General features: G+C 35.4%; 1 protein-coding gene across 1 annotated transcript; it reads right to left on the reverse strand.

Annotated features, from left to right (window-relative positions):
- Positions 1-1381: 1381 nt before the first annotated feature.
- On the reverse strand, positions 1382-11228 carry LOC107556984 (tetraspanin-1-like). The gene is made up of 8 exons (XM_016240263.1): positions 11152-11228; positions 10929-10992; positions 6464-6670; positions 6277-6351; positions 3019-3117; positions 2561-2707; positions 1752-1835; positions 1382-1441 (listed from the first exon to the last, which is right to left on the reverse strand). The coding sequence occupies exons 2-8, from the start codon at positions 10983-10985 to the stop codon at positions 1382-1384; spliced, it is 729 nt and encodes a 242-aa protein (XP_016095749.1). The 5' UTR covers positions 10986-10992; positions 11152-11228.
- Between the last annotated feature and the right edge of the window lie 10536 nt (positions 11229-21764).

Here is a 21764-nt window from a genome sequence, read left to right on the forward strand (position 1 = left end):
AGTAGTTAAAAATGATTGGTTTTCTTATATAAAATAAAACTGTTTTCTTACTTTGTTTTCCCGCTGTCCTTTTTTTTTTTTTTTTTTTTTTTTTAAATTTTTTTTAATATGTATTATATGGTTGCAATCAGACAGTTATGTTTTCAGTATGCTGCACAGTACGTTCTTTTTTTAATTAATGAATACATTTATTTATTTAGAACTCTATTGGAATGATAGCTAATAATTATAGATGTAATGTTTCCTTAAAATGGCTTTAAAGCAATGGTTCTACTTTTAAGGCCCCATATAAGCTAAACTTTTTACAATTGCTTTCCAAACATGTAAGCAATGTATTCTTGGTGTGTTCACTTTTTTTTAAAAGTTGAATGTTATACTTAGAATTGTATTTATGCAATTTTGGAGATTATCATAATTTTTTTGTATTATTATTTCCTGTTCGATAAGCAGACAGCACAGCAGGCAAATTATGTGGAAAATCGAAGCAGCCACAAAGGAAATGGTGTGACTATTGAAATCAATGCAAATTTAGTGTGGCTGATCCCTTGCGTAAATGATTCTCCTGTGTGTGCCAATATTGTAGGGGTAATTGCATCATCATGCAGACCGTCAGAGTAGTTTTTGTAGAATGAGATGTAGTGTCTGTGAATCTTCGAGTGAAAGTCAAAAACTCTATCCTGTTTTCTGTGTGTAATTGTCATATAAATCTTTATCATATTATTCATTATGATCTGTACTACTGTGTACTGTCAGTGGGGTAGAAGGTCATACTTTGCTTGTTTGCATTATATCATTACAAAGGATTTTTAAAGGAACTGGACTGACTCATGATTTCATGTTACATTTTTAGTATCAACTGTACCAACAGAACAAATTATCATCCTCAGTCAGTCTCCTACTTAAATATATTTTCAGTGGGTTAGGGATAGTTTTATGTGGTGAAACAAATGCATTATTTATAACACATTCTCCACAAGCACTTTCCTATCTCCCCCTAAACTAATTTTTCATGTATAAGAACAGCTTGTGTGACATGAAGTATTTCAGTGCAAAACAATTATTGTTTCTCTATGCAAATGAACTTGATCCCTGTTTATAAAATTACTTTCACATGAAGAAGGGGATACAGCAACATTTTATTTCATGAGTTGCATTACATTACAAACTCAACAGAAAATGATTATGTTTACGTAACTTCCAATTTCAAAATCAAATAACCAACAATTTCATCATCCACTTCACCTCGTTAACGTGATACAACTGTAATCCTACAATAAATAATGGCATAATATCTATAGTATTATCTACAGTTAAAGTAACAAATCCTATTGCATAAAGAAAAGATGCATATACATAATAATAAACTAGTTAGATGAGACTTTCAGGTGGCTTTTTTGTCCAGGTAGCAATAGAGGTACATAGACACCCCCATCGCTGCCACCTAGAAAACAAAACACATGGTCATTTATAGGTGGTGGCAAATAATTTGTCTGTCATATGATTGAAATGTCTAATAGGCATAAGTATACATTTAAATGCATTTGGAAGCAATGAAGATAATGACAACCATTGCTAAAGCTTGTGCTGGACATGCAAAGTGGTAAATTGCTCTGTATACCAAACTAGCTTTAACCAATCATGATAAAGGCTACAGTCAAATCCTGAGAGTTGCTCAACTGCCTGCATAAACCCAGTACACTTCTTCTGATACATTTGTTATTGGAACAGCATGATGGATGTGTTGTGTTTACCTCAATGGCAGTGACTCCAGCGGCTATTCCTCCCACAATGTTGACGTTCCTCTGGATAATCTTAACAATTTGTTTATAACAGCCCTGGGAAGAGAAACCAATGTCAGATGAAAGGGCCCAAATTATATAACCACATCTCTGTAATACACAAGGGTGTAGGAGTGATCTGAAAAGTGGTGGGGGTCATATTTATATAGGCATACCTTATCAGCATGGCTCATGAATATTAATTAGGTGACGTATCATTCGCCTAGTAAGGCTGAAAAAATGGGAAGTGGATACTAATCGTAGTTGGTTATGGTGCCTTCAGCCAATCAGAGCTGTCAAGACATAATTTTCATGTTTTGGTCGAATTTGGACTGCATACTATTACTATATCTACCATATATTTCTATAACAGTACTGGGAAGAGTAGTATGCTAGTACACGGTTCCAAATTCAGCACTTATATGCCTCTAAAGTGGTGTCTGAAATATTGTAATTGCAATTTCCAAGCACAGAATTTACAGTCACGTTTACGAGCAGGAAACTAGCCAGTTTGAAACAATGTAGAAACACCAACCTGATCTCACAAGAAAACACACATTTTTAGTTTTTTTACATGAAGAAAGCATATGTGTTGCCAAGTAGCAAGTCACAATTAAATATGACATTTCACAGACCAGCTGAAACTTAGAAGATAATGATTATTTGCCAAAACCCCGCTAGCTACTACATCTACAGTAGCATCTTTAAACATGTCCAAACTTTTGCTAGCTTTTGCAGTGGAATTATTTGATAGAACTGTGAATGTTCTGTATGTTTCTCACCACCACATTACTGAAACCTGCATTGTCGTCGTCACAGGGGAAGAGCTGAAGACCTGCACAACAGGTAGGAGGGTAAAGGGCCCCATTCTGCTCATAGTAGTAAGATTCAGAGAAGTCTGTGTAGTTACTGAAGCCACAGCACTGCAACTATTACCCAATGAAAAGCAAGAACTGTCAGTTGCATATAGTATTTTCACAAATATTGCTTTGTATAGCTAACATATCATGTTCCCATGATATGCAGTACGTATGAGTATTGATCTGTAGAGCTCTTGAAGGGGTTTCATTAGCCTGTCAAACTCTTGGCAGTCTGTTTAGTAAGTTAATTTTCACATTTACTGTCACATTTTTGGCCAGGAAATTTGGCATGATGGATTAATTTGGTTTGACCTGTACTGAAAAGCCTGAGGCACAGATCAATACTCATGTATGCATGTATTCAGTTGGCCGTGGCTTACGGTTGTCATGGTTGAGTTCCACAAGTCCGTGAGGATTTTATCTTTCCCATACTGCTCCTTCAGTCCAGGTGTGGCCCAAGTTTTTAAAATGATCTCAGTCTTTCAAAATCACAGATAAAGAAAAAACAAGGACACGTGAATTTTAGAAAGGAATGGAAACTAACATAAAAATCTTCCACAAACATACACTTTTTAAAGCAAACTGCTTTCACCATTGTGTCTCCACAAGGACACTAGCAATGACACTTATCATGGCTAAATGAAACAAAGGCTAGGCAGTAAAGTCATTTCTCTGCAATGCAGTTCTTACTAGTCATAATCGTATGGTTATTTCCTCATTTATTGATACTTATTATTAAAGATTTGAATTAATTTGAATTATATATTCTAAATGTATGAATATTAGGGCTGACAAAGTTGCATTTACATTATTTTATTTTATTTTATTTTTTGTTAACACTTTACACTAAGGTTCTATTTGTTAGCATTAGTAACTTAATTAGTTATATAAAGAATTTATTAATCTTTGTTGATGTTATTTCAATGTTTACTAATGCATTATTAAAATCAAAAGTTGCATTTTATTTATTATTTAATAGACTTTAGCTAACATGAACTAACAATGAATAGTTGTATTTTTATAAACTACATTAACAAAGATGAATAAATACTGTATAAATGTATTGCTCAATGTCATTTAATGTCAGTTAAAGCATTAAGCACTTGTTAACAAATGGGACCAAATTTTAAAGTGTTACCATTTTTTTTATTAATTAATTAATTTATTAACAATTTTTTTTTTAAATATTGCATCATTCCCTTTAGATAAATCAGTAAACTATGAAGAAGGCTGCCTTTCATCTTTACCAGTAATTTATTTTTGAATCATACTCTGGTACGTTTAACAAAGTCATTTTTATGTCTTTGTATTTTGAAACTGAATGATTATCGAAGCTCAAAAAGTGAAATATCATGGATATCTTGTCCACAATGCAGTTGAGTTGTCAGCAAGTCACACATGTGTGCTATATTACTGAGCACATTTGCACAAATGCATAAAGAACATTGCTACATAATTACACATACAGTATGCCTATTATTTAGTATGTTTAGAACTGAATGCATGATATATGGAAAAATAGTTTATGTGTATGCAATATGCCAGAATATGCTTTGTAAATTCAAATCTCCTTTGTGTTGCATGCTTGCATTTTCCCTATCTTTCTCTCTCTTTTCTTACTTTCTTCCTTATTATTTGCAAATTTGATTAATAAACCCAGATGAGTTTTAGGCACACAAGGACTGTTGCTAATTGTCACATGTGTGTGCGTTTGCTGGGAAAGGTGGGGTCAGCAAGAGTGGTCTTCAGCACAGCATGCCTGTGGGGATGTGCAGACAAAACACAATTAAAAGTGCTTCCCCTCCCACCTATGAAGCAGTGGAAGCTACACAGATCAGTAGAGTTATTATGCGCAAGCTAATCCATCAATGTCTGGAGGAATTCCCTCACAATCTAGACAGGACAAAGCACTGTAAGGCAAGGGAGCGATTGCTAATTGCTGATCTGAGACCAGTGTGTACGACACAGAATGCCATTTACAAACATCAGCTGAAAGTAATACAACACAAGAATGTAAATTCTATGTGCTTTTACTTATCATAATAACTATCTTTAATTTAAAGAGTGAAAATGTTATTGCCAAACGACACCACATCAACACAATGGAATCGAAATGTTCTTGAAATGGGAGTGATTACATTTTGGATCACACAGCAAACAGCTGTGACCAATTGAACATTAAAAACACAATCTCCACAACGATTTGGCTTCTTCTGTAACAATTTTACATATTAATGTAAACATGTAATGCTATTCAAATTCATATTGTATGATTGTTATGACTTTGTGAAGCCTATTTCTTATCAAAACTACAACAGGGCTCATAGACTTGCACATGAATTATTTAAACACCAATTTCTTGTCAGGATAATAAATAAATGAATGGATAAAAGTGTGATGGTGACAAACAGCACATTAAATGGGTATCTGCATGCTTAATGTTCCTCTGAACGATTTAGTCGATCTATAATTCACTGGAATGTCCTGCACTTTTCCTTTCTGGTGACTCTCCAGTAGCATTAACCGCTCTGGCTTGTTGATAAAGTACTGTGTTTCATCCAGATAGCTATGATGTTTCATGAACAAACTGATTCTACGCTTGCATAAATACCTAGAAGACCATTTTAAATCTCAATGGAGTAGAACCACAATTACCAAACACCACAAATAGACAGTGTGGTTCAAAAGTATGAGCTTCTATTCCGTCTTTATACTTTTTTCATTACAAATGATAGCATGACAATGAGGGAAACAGAACTACACTTATAATTTCTCAGTATTGTTTATGGTATAGTTAACTGTGTAAAACCTGATAATCATGCTATCCAGCAAAATGTTCTAAAGAGCTTCTTGTGATACAGTGGAAGCAGGAATATCTGACCTTGAACTGACAAGGTTAATGTCAATTTGCTTAACTAATTAGGGATATTAAACATCAAGAAATTAATAAATATTGTTTAAATAATAAATGATTATTTTTATTTAATATTACTTAATTTTTTTATTTACTTCTTAAAGTAATTTAAAAAAAAATTATATATATATATATATATATATATATTTTTTTTTTTTAATATAAATTTACGGCTTGACTATTTTTTGGATATTTTAGATCCCACTTGTTTATGGTATTGTGTGTGTGTGTATACTGTATGTATATATATATTCTTACTTTTCTAATATAGGATTATCTATTCATATGTATTAAATCAGATTGCTGTCTGTTAAATGGAATTCAATTTTTTAATTTGCCCTAAAAGGCCTTTGTGTTTTTAATTAAATGGCATTATTCTCTTAACATACCCTCCATAACTCATTGAAAGTTGTTGTAATTATTATACATTTCACTAAATGGGTGAAAGCTCTATATGTAAATCGCCTGTTTTGCATATAAAATGCCTAAACGTCAATATTGTAGTGCGATAAATTGCTCAAAGTGAGAGTGCTGGCATAGCGCCTGAGGCAATCTGGGAGTTATTAAGAGGCTGAATGTGCTGGAGCCATTTCAAACCCCCTAATTTAATGATGGCCAGAGTATGATGGGAATTTACATGCAGCTAAAATGAAAAGAGAGACAAAGAGTGTGTGGGGGATGGGGAGGATTGGCAGAGAGGTCAGTGGTTTAGAGCCAGACTCACGTATGAGGAATAGACCAGGGCTACTATTGCGGCTGCTGTCTCAGCAATGCAAATGACCAGGATGATGGAGAAGAACTGATAGCACAGAGAAAGACAAAGAGAGTGAACATTTTAACAAAACTTAGACGTCCAAACATTATTATTCATATTTCACTTGATATTTGGTAAGAAGATGAATGAGATTTACCATTATAAGAAGGCATTTGCTCTCTTTCTGAGCTCCACAGCAGCCCAGCAATCCAAGCAGAGTCATAACTGCTCCAATAGTGATGCTGAAGATTCCTACATTGACATGAGTCTGGAAATCATCAGTAAAGGGTGGCAAAACTTTCATAAAGGAATCTCCGTCCACTGTCACCCATATCCCTGCAGCCGCCAAACACATGCCCGCCAGCTGTCAAAAAAATTTTTTACTTTCACAAATATGCCATTGCATTTTAATAGTGATATTCTAATGCCTAGATACAAATAGGATAATGTATAGAGTCACCCTGTCATCAGAGCTGTAACCACCAAAATGAGGTGAACAAGTCTACCTCCCTAATAATCAGACATGGCCAAATTTCCCCCCAATAATTTATATTCTTGTTGCTTCTCTGCTGCAATCCATTACACACCACTGTCTATATTGTGGCATGACAAAAAGGTATCTGCCTCAATAGACTAACTGCACGAAATAAAGCAGCAAGCCCCAAAAAGCCATGGTTTACAGCAACTTTAGGTGCATTGTTAGGCACATGCTGAATGCTTGTGACCATAGCTGGCAAGGTTTCATAAATTAAACACAAATGATACAACAATTGTATCATTTAATGATAACAAATTATCCTTCTGCGAAGCAATGTACAGTAGTTCCTCAGTAATGTTTAGCAGGTTGCCAAACAAAACACTTACTCAGTGGCACATTAATAGCCTACTGATGTAATGAGGTCAGACAAATTTATGACAAAAAAAAACAACTGAACTTGCCTTTTTTTTGGCATATTAGGCATAGTAGCCCTATGTTTAAGAGTAATTGTGTGCATATTTAAAAATAAAAATATAATAGTTATTTAAAATGATTACAATATGTTATAGTTTTAGCTATACTTTATACTTTTACTATTTTTCTTTCTTTTCCTTTTTCATTATTTCTTTAATGTGCAAGTGTAATGTGACAGCTCACAAAGACGTCTCTTTTAACCAAGTTGCTTTCTGATAATAAATGCGGCAAATCACGTGACTAAATGATAAATCTAAAATTCCCGATCGCGCAAATTACGCATAGTATGAAAATGACTATTATGTTTTGCTCAAAACATTCGACAAACAATGGTAGATGTGACTACAACTTTATGTTTCAGTGTCACTGTCAACCCACAAACGCACACAAAGATGGCGTCCGATGCGTTTGAATTAAACAGAGAAAGATCTGCGAAAAGGACACTTAGTAAATGTTCTGTGTAACTGAATTCTTGCTGTTGTCAATCACAGTATTCCTGTAGTCTTCAAAATCCTCTCAGTAATGAATTAAGAACATGTCTTAGGAGAAATGTTTGCATATCAACTGTATCCATGTCAGTAATGTGACTAGCTACTGTAAGTTAGGCTACAGTCTTTTGTACCTCCCAAAACAAACTGTAGTCTGATACTGTGTGGCATAGTGCTAAACACAGATTAGCACTCATATTTTAGTTCATGAAACATCATCATACCTCATGCTCAAGTTACTTTGCTATAAGCTCCAGTTCATATAAAAGCATTATGACCACAGGCGTGTATCAGTTGAAGTCATGTGTATTTGGCTCCATTATCTTAGGCATTTTCCCATGACCTTTTATTCTCACCATTACGCTGTAAGATAAGAGGCCCTGCATGGATTTCCCATTATTGCCAGAGTATACCTGAGTTATGTGTGTTCTTCCATAGAGGTAGGTCATTCAACAATGGCAATGGCTCAATAGAAAACTAAAGGGTGCCCTTTATGGCCACAAGCCTGCAGGATTAGGTGCTCGACTGCTCATTTATGTCACTTCCAGGACTCTTCGCTGACAATAGGTCTGACACATAACCATGGCATGGGTTTCCTGGGGTAATGATGGACACACAATGTTGTAGTCATTATGTGTCTTCTGATGTATCAAGATCCAAGTGCAACACCACGGTTGGCTTATTTAACTGTGGGATGTAGAAGAGGTTTATTCAAAGGGTCTGCCTATTTCATGCTATTTCATGTCTCCGAGCAGAATGATTTGCATCCAGTCAGATATCAAAAGGTCTAAGCCCTAGAACACATTTGGTGGTGGTTTGGGTTAATGAATGGGTTGGTGTCAGCATGTTAATTCACAGCTGGTGCCATAACCATCTTTGATACCTGATATGTTCTGTCAGACACAATCACGCCTGTCAGGGCGACTCACATCCAGCTCAGCTGGCTGACAGCTGAACATAAAACTCTCAATAGTCCTTCCCGTCAACGTTTATTTTTTCCACAAGAGAATAATTTTCATTTTATAATTTCCCACTTGCGCTTATGGAGCTTCGGGAATTGTCTAAATGTTTTAGCAGTTTAACTGTCAGCTTTTGATAATGGACATGTCTCTAAGCAAATAGAATGTGACGGGTATATTACCTTCAACTTCTTTTCTTCAAAAATTCCTCCCTTCCTGTCATAATTATTACTGGTTTTTTAAAGCAAATAATGCTTTGATGAAATGCCACCATGCATGGCATAATGTTGGAAATGGCGTGCCAAAGAAAGATGCTTCTAGAGAGATTACATGGAAATCAGATTATGTGTAAGGGTAAACTAAGGCACACTATATGTGGAACAGAAAAACAGAAAAAAGGCATGTAGAGGGTTGTCTTGCTAAATGTAAACTGTTATTTAAACTTATTTTATGTGTAAAATAAAATGAACACATAAATGTGCAGCCTCAATTTACTATTCACAAAGATGGGAGTTTTTCAACTCCGTGTGATCTGTTGCTTTGTTGGAGCTTCTTGGCTCACAGTCTTGGCTGACAGCCAAATATTTAACGCTACAATAGGAATCCAATCCAGTTACATTGACAACTATTTGTGTAATATTTAGGGAGGTATTTGCACTTGGTTCGTTTATGCGTTATAACTGATATCATAGCCAAATGTAAATGTATTTACCGCAAAAAACAGACATATTCTGTTGCAAAACATTCACCATTAATACTTGAACACCTGAATTTGCCACTTTTTGACAATAAAGGCCCATTCACACCAAGAACTATAACTATAAAGATATCTATAACAATAACTATTTTAGCGTCCACACTAATGCATACCACTGCAGCAGTTATATTGTCACATCAAATTCTCACGCTCTTTAAAGTATGGTGATTCTGATTTTATATTAAGACTGGAATACACTGAACACTAGGCATCGTACTCTTGCTGACTTTGTAAATTATTACAGAGAAAAAACTAGGGATCATACACTGAATAACTGAGGATCACACACTACTAGACTTGCAGGTCGTACTGAACACAAGAAAGGAGGAGAAGCATTAGAAATGAAGTCAAAATGTGTTTTAAAATATTAAACATGTTTGATATCCTCAGCAATGATGGAGTCATAGCCAGAAGCTAAAAAATTGGAGCCTGTGCCCAACATACACTACCTGATACAACTCAAATCTGTAGACTGGCTCTGATTTTCAATAGCCAGTGTTGACAGACTGTAAATCAGTGCAAAATCTGGGTAAGTGTTGTGCAGTGCATTCCGACCTTTAGTCTATTAACATTATAGTTATCGTCCTTGGTTTAAATATGCTCCATAATCAGACATATAGTTAAACAAAGCAAGTTTCTAATACTTGAAGAAGACGTAAACATAAAAAATCTAATTAGTTTATCTTTTGTTGTCCAACCATTGCTCTCGAATCATTATGTCAGACTTAAGACTGAATGACAGACTGATTGGTTTATGTTGAGATTTTGACAAAAAGCACTTGGTTATAAATTTTTAATGAAATCTTCACAGAAAACCTTGACCTTGTATTCGGTATAACCTATGTAATACCAGTTTTGTCCTCTTCCGACCTTGACAAATATTAAGACTGATAAGTCAGTTGTAGATCAGATAAACAGAAACCGTTCACCAAATAGAAATGAATAGTATACTGCTCTAGCAATGCTTTGAATGATATATTGTACACTTTTATGTACGCTCTCCTTTGTTCCTGTATCGACAGCCTTAAAAATCTCCTGTCCCACAATGCAACCCAGCATACCCATCATTTCAGGCACTTGCAGGCTTTAGCACTCAACAAACAAAGTGGCTGTGAACAATAATGAGATGAAAATTGTTGCATGTGAGCAAGTGTGACTGACTTACTCACATTCACACTTTTTTATTGCGATTATCAAGACTTCACCATGAAGCAATGAAGCATTTTCTAATGAATTCATGTTATCGGTTTGCATTAGTTTAATTTATGTGTGTACTGTGTGCGTTCGTTGTAAAGAGGAGAGGATAAATTATTTGTTGCTCATTCAGAGGCAGGCTGAATTTATTTCATTCTTTACACCCCACATAAAAGCCTCAGTCAATAAATAAAGAAATGCAATTATTCTTCTAAACACCCCTTTCCATGCACTCAAATGTATACATTTAATGATGAAAAAAGCATACTTACACAGATAAGCAAGTTGAACACAACCATCACAACTTTGACAAATGTGAAGCAGCCCATTTTTAATCTGTAATGAAGCAATAAACATAAATCAGAGCTGCATTTGATATTTTAATTAGCATTACATACACAGTACACACACTTCCCAATGCAGTACATGTTGATTCCTTTCCACTTAAATCAAATCAAATCAAATTTTGTTTTTGCTTCTGTAAAGCCAACTCACCTGGTTTGATCCAAAGTGTAGTACTAGATGAAAACACAGTTGAGTGAGGAATAGACAGAGAGGGAAAAGAGAGAGAATGAGAGGGAAAGAAAGTGGGAAGAGGTGTGCACAGGTGAGATGGGTGTGGGTTGGATATAAAATAGCTGGTTAGAGTGGCTTTAATGTGGTTTGTGTGTCATATGACTAGTGGTTTCAACTGTGGTTTTCATATGAATTGTATATAGTACAAAATCTCCCTCACACATACTGGACAATTTACATGCTTATTAATGGCAATGATTTGAAATGTACTTATGATAACAATTTCAAAAATACAATACATAATTGAATAGATTTTTATGGATTCAAAAATTTGTTTAAAAGAGTATCCACAGAGAAGGTGGGTCAAGGAGAAAGGAGGGCAGAAAATATGGCCAATGCTGTCTTTAAGGATGACTTTGATCACTACCTATCAAGGTGTTGTACATATTCCTTACTTTTCTTTGTGTAATTTTCTGTGTGGTTTCCTTTGTTCTTTTGTACTGAAGCAAATATTCCTGGCAGTAGAGGGCAGTATTGCAGTACAAAGGCTCTCAGCATTCATGGCTTCACTGGTTCACCATTGTGGTATCTTAGATACTTTGAGATGATTGATGGTCCCTTAGTGGAAGGAAATGTCTTTCTTTGTCCAGTTTTCCGTAGAAAATCAAAACAAAGACATATAAAATCCCCACAGCAAAGGTTTTTGAAGATCATTTTGTGTCCTACAGCTTTCTTAAACCAGAGTGCTGGAACAACCTTTTATTTTTGATAAAATAAAAAAATAGTAATAATAATAAATCACATATTACTACAATTATTACTATTATTTGTATTATATTGTCAAATGATTATTATTTTTTATTATTCACACATTTGCCCTGCACACATCTTTCACAACTCTTTCTCTACCTCTATCCTTCTTTCCTGTACCTTCTGTCATCCTCATTTCTACCAATTCCCCTTCCGTTCTTCATGGCCAGCGTTATTTGACATTCCTCACACATCTAAAACTGGGCCCTGCAGGCAAGAAAATCACATATAGAAAAAAAAATTGATAGATTGCCTGGTGCCATCTTACCAGAGTTAAACACATATCAGCAGCAGTCCTTTTCGTAATATCACTTTAATGGTCCTATTGTGAGTTATGACAATCTTGCCAATCCCATCATTAACCCACACAGTCCTTAATCTCGCCAAGAAGAGCACCTGTCAGGCATCATTAGGAATTAAAGCAGTTAATAACCTCCACACATACTCCTGTGTTCGGGGAGGGGGGAGAAAAAAATATTAGGTGGACACTTTTTCTTCATAAGTAAGGCAAGCGATAGAAAATTCTGCTATATCGGTGGAGCCAGTAAAACATGGACAGCTGTAATGAGGTTGGCTAGATTAAGTATTATCTGTTCCCTCCAGGGCAGGAACTCAGGTGATGCATGGTTGGTTTCTCGTCGTTGCTCCGATTATCCAAAGGGGCATTCCGTCATTAAGGATCTCCTCCCAGGACAGGACCCTTGTCATAGGCTGGCCAATGATACGACCTGCGAACCTGCAAAACAAGCAGCTCTGCTCTAATGAGGAAGTATGTGACCACGACAAAAGAGCTGCACCGTAATGGCTCGGTAAGAGAATCTCATGACCATTTTATTTGATTAGACAAAGCTAAGATAAGGCAAGTGAAAACTCTGATTTATTATATCATTAACAATGAAAACACTGCAGTTCCAGTCTTCCAAAACAAATCCTTTGTCAAGTTCACCATCTGGAGAAAACAAATACCCTTAAAGCCGTATGCGAATAGTCATAGGGGAAAAAACACATCAAGCATTCCTACTTTATTAAGACCACAAGAGAACCCACCCTGACAGCAGTCAGTATAATCACATTGTAAACACAGCCTGTAAATCCCTGCGTGAGACTTTCCTTTTCATCATAGTGAGGGATTACGAAATGCGCAAAGCAGCAAACAGAGGCAGTAGTGACTGTGCCTAAACACAGAGACTCCCCTGTGACCTCTATTGTCTCCCCTAGTATTAATTTATCACAGGAAGCCATAAGCAAATGCATATTAATTCAAGCTGGTCCATCATGCCATAGGCGACTAGGCCTATAAATCAGATCAAGGAAGAGAGCACAGTTTATGGAAAGGGAGAGAGAGATGCATTGCTGTGCATCATATCTTTTTCCTTTGTTCTATACATTGTTCATGAGACAGTGCGGATAGTGTGTAAAATTATTTTGTATTATATAATAAATTAATTTGTTCCTTCAATTATTATTGGAGATTATCAGTGAATAACATCTTAAATAAATAATACAAAAATAAATGTAAACATTTTGAACTATATTAAAATTGCAATATATATATATATATATATATATATATATATATATATAAATTATTCTTCTAGGACTGTTGAGCAATTAAATCTAATTAATTACACATAGTGGTGATTAAGTAATCTAATTAATTGCAAATTAATCACACATCAAATTTGACTGAGAAATTACCCCGAAAAGATCAATTTAAGCCATTATTGTGTTAAATGAGAAAATAAACAAAAAGTAACTTTAGAAAGAAATATTTTTGTATTTATTTATTTATGTATCTATTTGTTTGTTTGTTTATTTTCATACAGTGGATGTCAATGGTAACCAAAACTGTTTGGTTACCAGCATTCTTCAAAATATCCTCTACAGTATGTTCTACAAAGGAAAGAAAGTCAAACAGGTTTGAAACAACATGAGGGTGAGTAAAAGATGACAGAATTTAATTTTTTGGTTGAACTATCCCTTTAATGGGTTTTTTATTAGTTTTTCTCAGTCGCTTTGGTGCATTTCTCAAATCATCCTTAATATTTGCAAAAATGTATGTGCATTTCTCAAAACAATTTGTACAAACAGCACCACACAATGGATTACCTGCAAAAGCCTGTAACTTACTCAAAATATTTAGTTCATCTCTCAAAATTAAGTATTTATGTCAATGAACATATCAGTGTCATCAGAATGAATAGTACTTGTCCCATTGTTCACAAACAAGATAGTCAAAATGCTTAGTCATGTTGTCAATATAACAGTGCACTTTGTTAGTATTACTTAAAGTAAACTATGGCAACATTTTGGATGACAGTTACTGTATTGAACAGTATGCCATATGCTTATGTATGCCATATATCCATTTCAAAAGTACAAATTTACACATTACTGTATGTGGGATATTGATTGAAAGAGACTTGATAGAATTCCCAGTTACACTTTTACTAGTGGTCTGACCAAAAAATAAATAAAACACACATTACAATGTCATTGTGACATGGAAAAGGAAAAAGCAATATTGGCACAAAGATGAAAATAAAAAGTCCATTGTCAGAATTTGTAACTCTTGTGTTGTCCTCTGTCTATACAGTATATGCTTTCCAACTGAAGATTCATGAAATTAACCTTTGAGCCATTTCAGAGAAATGGTTTATCATTGGTTGATCTACATTCTCTTCATTAGTGAAAGTCAAGATTCACTTGCACAATTCATGCCAAATTTACATAAAGTCTAATAATAACTTAAAATAATAAAAACTTATTCAAAAGAATGAGAAACTGGTGTTATGATGTGTACAAATGACTAGATGATGTGGAGGTTGTACAAGTAGTTTTGAGAATTTCATTTCTGATTTGAGAAATGCACCAAAACGGCTGAGAAAAACTGTATTTATTCATTCCATTACTGATTCTTTCATGAATTAAGTAAATGGCTATCTTTATGAATGGGTCATTGAATCATTGAGGCAATACTGTTCTGCTCTGGCTTTAATATTTTTCACGGTGAAACTAAACAAAAACAGACAATATTGTGTCTAAAATATAACACAATATTCAATTCTTATTTATTGAACTTGTATAAAATCAATATCACATTTGCACTCTTGCTATTTGGGACAAAAACAACACTCAAGTGATATTGCACTCCTTGCTTAATATTGATATTGCTTAACTATATCATATGATATAAATATCAGACAGAAACCTCATACAATTATATATCTTGAATTTTAGGGGGATATAACGGCATTCTATAGGCTATATCATGCAATGAGTTGTTGGCCTGCATCATGAAATATTTCACACAAAAATGAATATTGATATTGACAATGATATTTTCATGGTGTTTAGGGTGTGTTAATGTCCTATTTGGAGCTTGATTTGAACAATGTTGAATGAATTGCTGTTTTATGACAAAAGCTATAGAAAAATTCTTAAAATCAGAAAAAGAGTTCCAGCTATTAGAGACCTCTCCCTAAGAGATACCGTAAATGGACAAAACCAACTAAAGGTCTCAAATAGTCCTGCAAGCTCCAGTAAATTGTTTTCAAGAGAATAGAGAAGTATTTGGGGACATAAAAGGTCTAACTGCAAGCCTCTGTGGTGGCATGGACCCACTCGCTTCTTTCCAGGGGATTGATCATGATATGGAGGCTCTCATGCAATAAATGGCTTCAGGGAGAGCTGGAGACGAGCATCCCCGGAGCGTGGCTCCCCTTAACGACGCCTCCCCTTTCACCTACGGAAATGTTAAGTACGGGCTCGGGAGTACTGAAGCGGAGCGACGTCCGCCTGGCCGTATTTCATGCAGATGGGCAGGTTAAATATGCCAGCCACACATCTGATGCTGGGCAATCTTTTTCTCTTCTCCTACCTTAATCTCGCTCTTTTCAGCCCTTCAGTTTCTCTCTTTGTGGTGTCACCCCTTCAAAGCAATTTCTCCTTTCTTAGCTTTATCAGCCGTGCATTAAAGGTGTCTTCTTAAAGCATTAAGAATGATGGCTCACTGTTGCCCGCTAAAGGTTAATGCGTTGGATGATTGTAAATTGTTTGGCCATAGCTCAAAAGGAAAAAAGGAAGGAAGTGCTCAATCTTAAAATACGCTGAGCCACTGAATATACTGAGTTCTCTCTCCATATGTTTTTTTTTCTGAAAGTATAATATAATATATAATAGATTTCAGTGGAAATAGGCAGTTAGTGTGCATAAAGTGCATTGTGGTGAAAATATTGTAGCATTTGACTGGATGCTCATTCTGTGGTGTCAAAAACAAAGGATATGAGAAACATTTCCTCTTCTCTTTTAAGCCTATTCATAATGTATATCATTTTGTTATACATTATTAGATGGTGAGATACATTTTATTATTTTTATTAGCATTGACTTTACCACATTTTTGGTCCCAACCCACTTGGCTTGGGGAATAGCACATCATTCCACTCTTCAGGGGATTCATTTAGCAGACCTCATTCAGCTGTGGTTACATAATTCAACTCATGTGGACTCATCTGGAAGCTGTTACACAGTACAAAGGAAGGAACGGGGTGTGACTGCTCCACTTTGCCTTGAATGTTAGATGTGTAGTTTTGGAATGTTGAATGTTATTAGTTCATAACACAACACTGCTTCTTGAAATGTTCTTTGTGTAGCACAAACACACAAAAGGTTGGATAAATCATAAAAAGATAAATAAATAGCCAAATGATTGCTTTTGAGTGCATTCCAACATTTACATTTACATTTAGTCATTTAGCAAAAAAAGCGACTTACAAATGAGGACAATGGAAGCAATCAAAATCAGCAAAAGAGCAATGATATGCAAGTGCTATAACAAGTCTCAGTTAGCATAACGCAGTACACGTAGCAAGGTTTTTTAAATTTTATTATATAATAAATAAAAAGAAAACAGATAGAAGAGAAAAAGAATAGTGCAAGCTAATGTTAGAGGCCTTTTTTGCTTTTTGTTAATTATATAATAAATAAAAAGAAAACAGATAGAAGAGAAAAAGAATAGTGCAAGCTAATGTTAGAGGCCTTTTTTGCTTTTTGTTAATTATATAATAAATAAAAAGAAAACAGATAGAAGAGAAAAAGAATAGTGCAAGCTAATGTTAGAGGCCTTTTTTGCTTTTTGTTAATTATATAATAAATAAAAAGAAAACAGATAGAAGAGAAAAAGAATAGTGCAAGCTAATGTTAGAGGCCTTTTTTGCTTTTTGTTAATTATATAATAAATAAAAAGAAAACAAATAGATAGAATACAAAAAGAATAGAGAAGCTAGTGCTATTTTGTTCAAAGAAAACAAGCAGTTAGTAAATGAATAGAGTGCAAGTCTAAACGGGGCAAGTTTTTTTTTAAAGAATAGAATTAGAATAGAGAGTGCTAGAGTTAGAGGGTCAAATAAAGATGGAATAGATGTGTTTTTAGTCGATTCTTGAAGATGGCTAAGGACTCAGCTGTTCGGATTGAGTTGGGTAGGTCATTCCACCAGGAGGGAACAGTTAATGAAAAAGTCTGTGAAAGTGATTTTGTGTCTCTTTGAGATGGCACAATAATGTGCCGTTCACTTGCAGAATGCAAGCTTCTAGAGGGCACATGAGTCTGAAGTAATGAATTTAGGTAAATGGGTGCAGAACCAGTGATGGTTTTGTAGGCAAACATTAATGTCTTGAATTTTATGCGAGCAGCTATTGGTAGACAGTTCAAATTGATAAACAGAGGTGTGACGTGCATTCTTTTTGGCTCATTAAAAATTAATCTTGCTGCCACGCTCTGGATTAATTGTAAAGGTTTTATAGAAGTGGCTGGAAGACCTGCTAACACAGCATTACAATAGTCCAGCCTGGACAGAACAAGAACTTGAACAAGGAGTTGTGAAGCATGTTCCGAAAGAAAGGGTCTGAACTTTTTGATGTTGAATAAAGCAAATCTGCAGGACCGGACAGTTTTAGCAATGTGGTCTAAAAAAAAAAGGCAGCTGACCATCAATCATAACTCCAAGGTTTCTGTTTTTTGAAGAAGTTATGGTTGTTGAATTGTGATGAAACGATGGGTTTGATGGAACCACAAGCAGTTCTGTCTTGACAAGGTTAGGTTGAAGGTGATGGTCCTTCATCCAGCAAGAAATGTCTGTTAGACAAGCAGCTATCGTCGGATATACATCAGACAGTATTGTTTACCTACATCTACACCGTAAAAATTATTAGAATTTTAACAGTAAAATGTATGACGATAATTTACCTTACGCTTTACAGTGAAAAACTGTAATATATGTAATGGAAAATTCCATGTAATTTTACAGTAAGATACTATGAAAACAAATCATCTTATAATTTACAGTGAAAAACCGTAAATTGACATTCCCAGAATTTCCTGTGTGACAGCTCACATTTGATAGTTTTTTTATTGAAATAACTATTTTTCATTTTACTTTTTAGTTATGGACATTAGGGTTTGATGCTGAAGGTGTTTTGTATGTGTATGTATGTGTACACTTTCTGTGTATTAGAGTTATTATATTAGTATATACAGCTTGTGGAAAAGCTACTTGTGATGAACATTGTTTCATTTTGTGGCTTTCTCTTTACCACTTGTGTTTTTAAGGTGGTTGTAAGTATATTATAATGGTAAACAACATATTTTAGTAATTTGATATCTTAACATTATTTAATGTTTTTATTTTATTTTATTTATTTTTTGTTTGTTTGTTTTTAACCGTACATTTTGCTACAGTATTTTTATAGTAATGGCCAGCCAACCACAGTTTCTTTATTTATTTTTTTTTACATTTTGTGATCTGTACAAAGTGACAGGTCTCTTGTTGTTATAGGATATTACTAGTCTGCTCAGTCATGCAGTCGGTTAGGTAAAGATCCAAAGAACAAATTTCCATCTTTCACATTACCTTTAGCCTTTCTGCCTTACTTTTTCTTGTTTCCCACTTTCTCTTTTCCTTTAGCACACACATTCATATGCTTGCAAGTACAGCCTCAGGTACAGTGGAACATAAACTGCCTGAATTGCTCTGAAAACTTTCCCTTTGATAAACCACAGGGAGATGAAGCAATGAAAGCAAGTGCTATAGATTTGCACAGTCCACAATGGCATCTCCACCACTGTGGTCACCGTCACCCCGATTAAAATTTAATCGCGAGCAAAACACAGTGTGTGCATCAGTAAAATTTAGATTTATTATTTATTAGACATACTGAGCTGTTCAGGCCTCGTGAATCATTCATTGTGTCATACATCCCTTATATAGACTCATATAGCTGATATATGAAACTCGTAAAAATGCATGAGAGACGAATTGAAGGATCATCCCGGAGTGATGTGAGGTAATCTAGAAGCTCCGTTATGGATCCCACGTGTCAAACAGCTCGTTGTCTTGTTGTGCGGTGTCAAAAACCACCGTCCTTGTTGCATTATGTGTGCTCTCGTCCTATCAAGTGTTTTGTATGTGTATGTATGACTTCTTTGCACTTTCTGTGTATTAGAGTTATTATATTAGTATATACAGCTTGTGGAAAAGCTACTTGTGATGAACATTGTTTCATTTTGTGGCTTTCTCTTTACCACTTGTGTTTTTAAGGTGGTTGTAAGTATATTATAATGGTAAACAACATATTTTAGTAATTTGATATCTTAACATTATTTAATGTTTTTATTTTATTTTATTTATTTTTTGTTTGTTTGTTTTTAACCGTACATTTTGCTACAGTATTTTTATAGTAATGGCCAGCCAACCACAGTTTCTTTATTTTTTTTTTTTTACATTTTGTGATCTGTACAAAGTGACAGGTCTCTTGTTGTTATAGGATATTACTAGTCTGCTCAGTCATGCAGTCGGTTAGGTAAAGATCCAAAGAACAAATTTCCATCTTTCACATTACCTTTAGCCTTTCTGCCTTACTTTTTCTTGTTTCCCACTTTCTCTTTTCCTTTAGCACACACATTCATATGCTTGCAAGTACAGCCTCAGGTACAGTGGAACATAAACTGCCTGAATTGCTCTGAAAACTTTCCCTTTGATAAACCACAGGGAGATGAAGCAATGAAAGCAAGTGCTATAGATTTGCACAGTCCACAATGGCATCTCCACCACTGTGGTCACCGTCACCTCGATTAAAATTTAATCGCGAGCAAAACACAGTGTGTGCATCAGTAAAATTTAGATTGATTATTTATTAGACATACTGAGCTGTTCAGGCCTCGTGAATCATTCATTGTGTCATACATCCCTTATATAGACTCATATAGCTGATATATGAAACTCGTAAAAATGCATGAGAGACGAATTGAAGGATCATCCCGGAGTGATGTGAGGTAATCTAGAAGCTCCGTTATGGATCCCACGTGTCAAACAGCTCGTTGTCTTGTTGTGCGGTGTCAAAAACCACCGTCCTTGTTGCATTATGTGTGCTCTCGTCCTATCAATGACAATACCCTCGCTGCTTCCTCACGCAACAGATGGACCGCTGCCTCATTAACTTTAATACGTCCAACATCAATTAGAGAGGAGTTAATTGGGATGCTCGAAAGGTGACTGCCAGCAAGCGCGGCGCATACGCAAGCCCTCCACTTAATAAATGAAACTCGTCAAGGAAAAATATGCCAACAGTGGAGGCGATGGGCCTCATTGTGAGCAGGGAACGCGTTTCGCTAGCTCATTTTTCTCACGTCATGTACCTGAGGAGTTGACCTTGAAGGAGCAACGCCGTTCCGCCTCCCCATCCGTTGTTGTTTCCACACTGTCACTCTTTTTTTCGAAGTGATTACTTTCACTTGTTCCCTCTCGCCCTCCCTCCTCTTCACACTCTTTATCTCTCAACAGCTTCATTATCTTGTGACTCTGCCATGGCCTGTGAGAGATGAGTGTCCCACTTCGTGTTGTTGTTGTTGTTGTCGTTGTCTAGCCGCTGTGGTCTCGAGGGACATCTTTTTGGATGAGACAGAGCACCATGTTTCTGTCAGGCCTGTTTGCTGACTCAGCGCCTCTCATGCCATGTGTCTTCCTGGAACAGGTGCCGCACGAAAAGATGGGACATGCTGCTTTCAAAAAGCTTGCGCAACACGCACTTTGTTATGAAGACAAATGGGTTATTGGTATTGTGTGACACATGTAGACGCTCAATGCACAGCGATACAGTACAGAGAGCCAGGAGCAACAGTCCAAGGAACGTTATCACAACAGTGATTCGCAATTACTCATCCAGATCTGGAACTGTTATTATCGCTGAAATATGGTAAACAATTCTGAGAATATGAGTCTGATGTTAACAGCTCCTCCCTGCTTGGGCCAAAACTAATTAGGAGAAGAGATCTCATACTCATTGTGTAGAGAAAACTGGACGTCTTTGTACACACACATGATGGAGACTTTCTATTGATATCTATCTATCTATCTATCTATCTATCTATCTATCTATCTATCTATCTATCTATCTGTCTGTCTGTCTGTCTGTCTGTCTGTCATTCTGTTTGTCGTTGTTTGTGTTGTTCTATTGCACTTTCATTCTTTCTATAGTTCTATTTTGTCTATAGTTTTTCTGTAGTTCTGTTTATAGTTTTATTATCAATCTGTTATTCTTTCAATGGTTCTATTGCTCTTTTTGTCATTCTTTCTATTTATAGTTCTTTCTGGTGTTCCATTTGTCATTCTATCTGTTGTTCTTTATGTAGTTCTGTAGCTTTTTGTAATCCTTTTCATAGTTCTTTCATCTTATCTATTGTTCTTTCTATACTTCTGTCATTCTCTCGTTCTTGCTCTAGTTCT

This window comes from Sinocyclocheilus grahami, unplaced genomic scaffold (assembly GCF_001515645.1).
Source record: "Sinocyclocheilus grahami isolate Dianchi unplaced genomic scaffold, SAMN03320097.WGS_v1.1 scaffold586.1, whole genome shotgun sequence".
In the NCBI taxonomy this organism is placed as follows: Eukaryota; Metazoa; Chordata; class Actinopteri; order Cypriniformes; family Cyprinidae; genus Sinocyclocheilus; species Sinocyclocheilus grahami.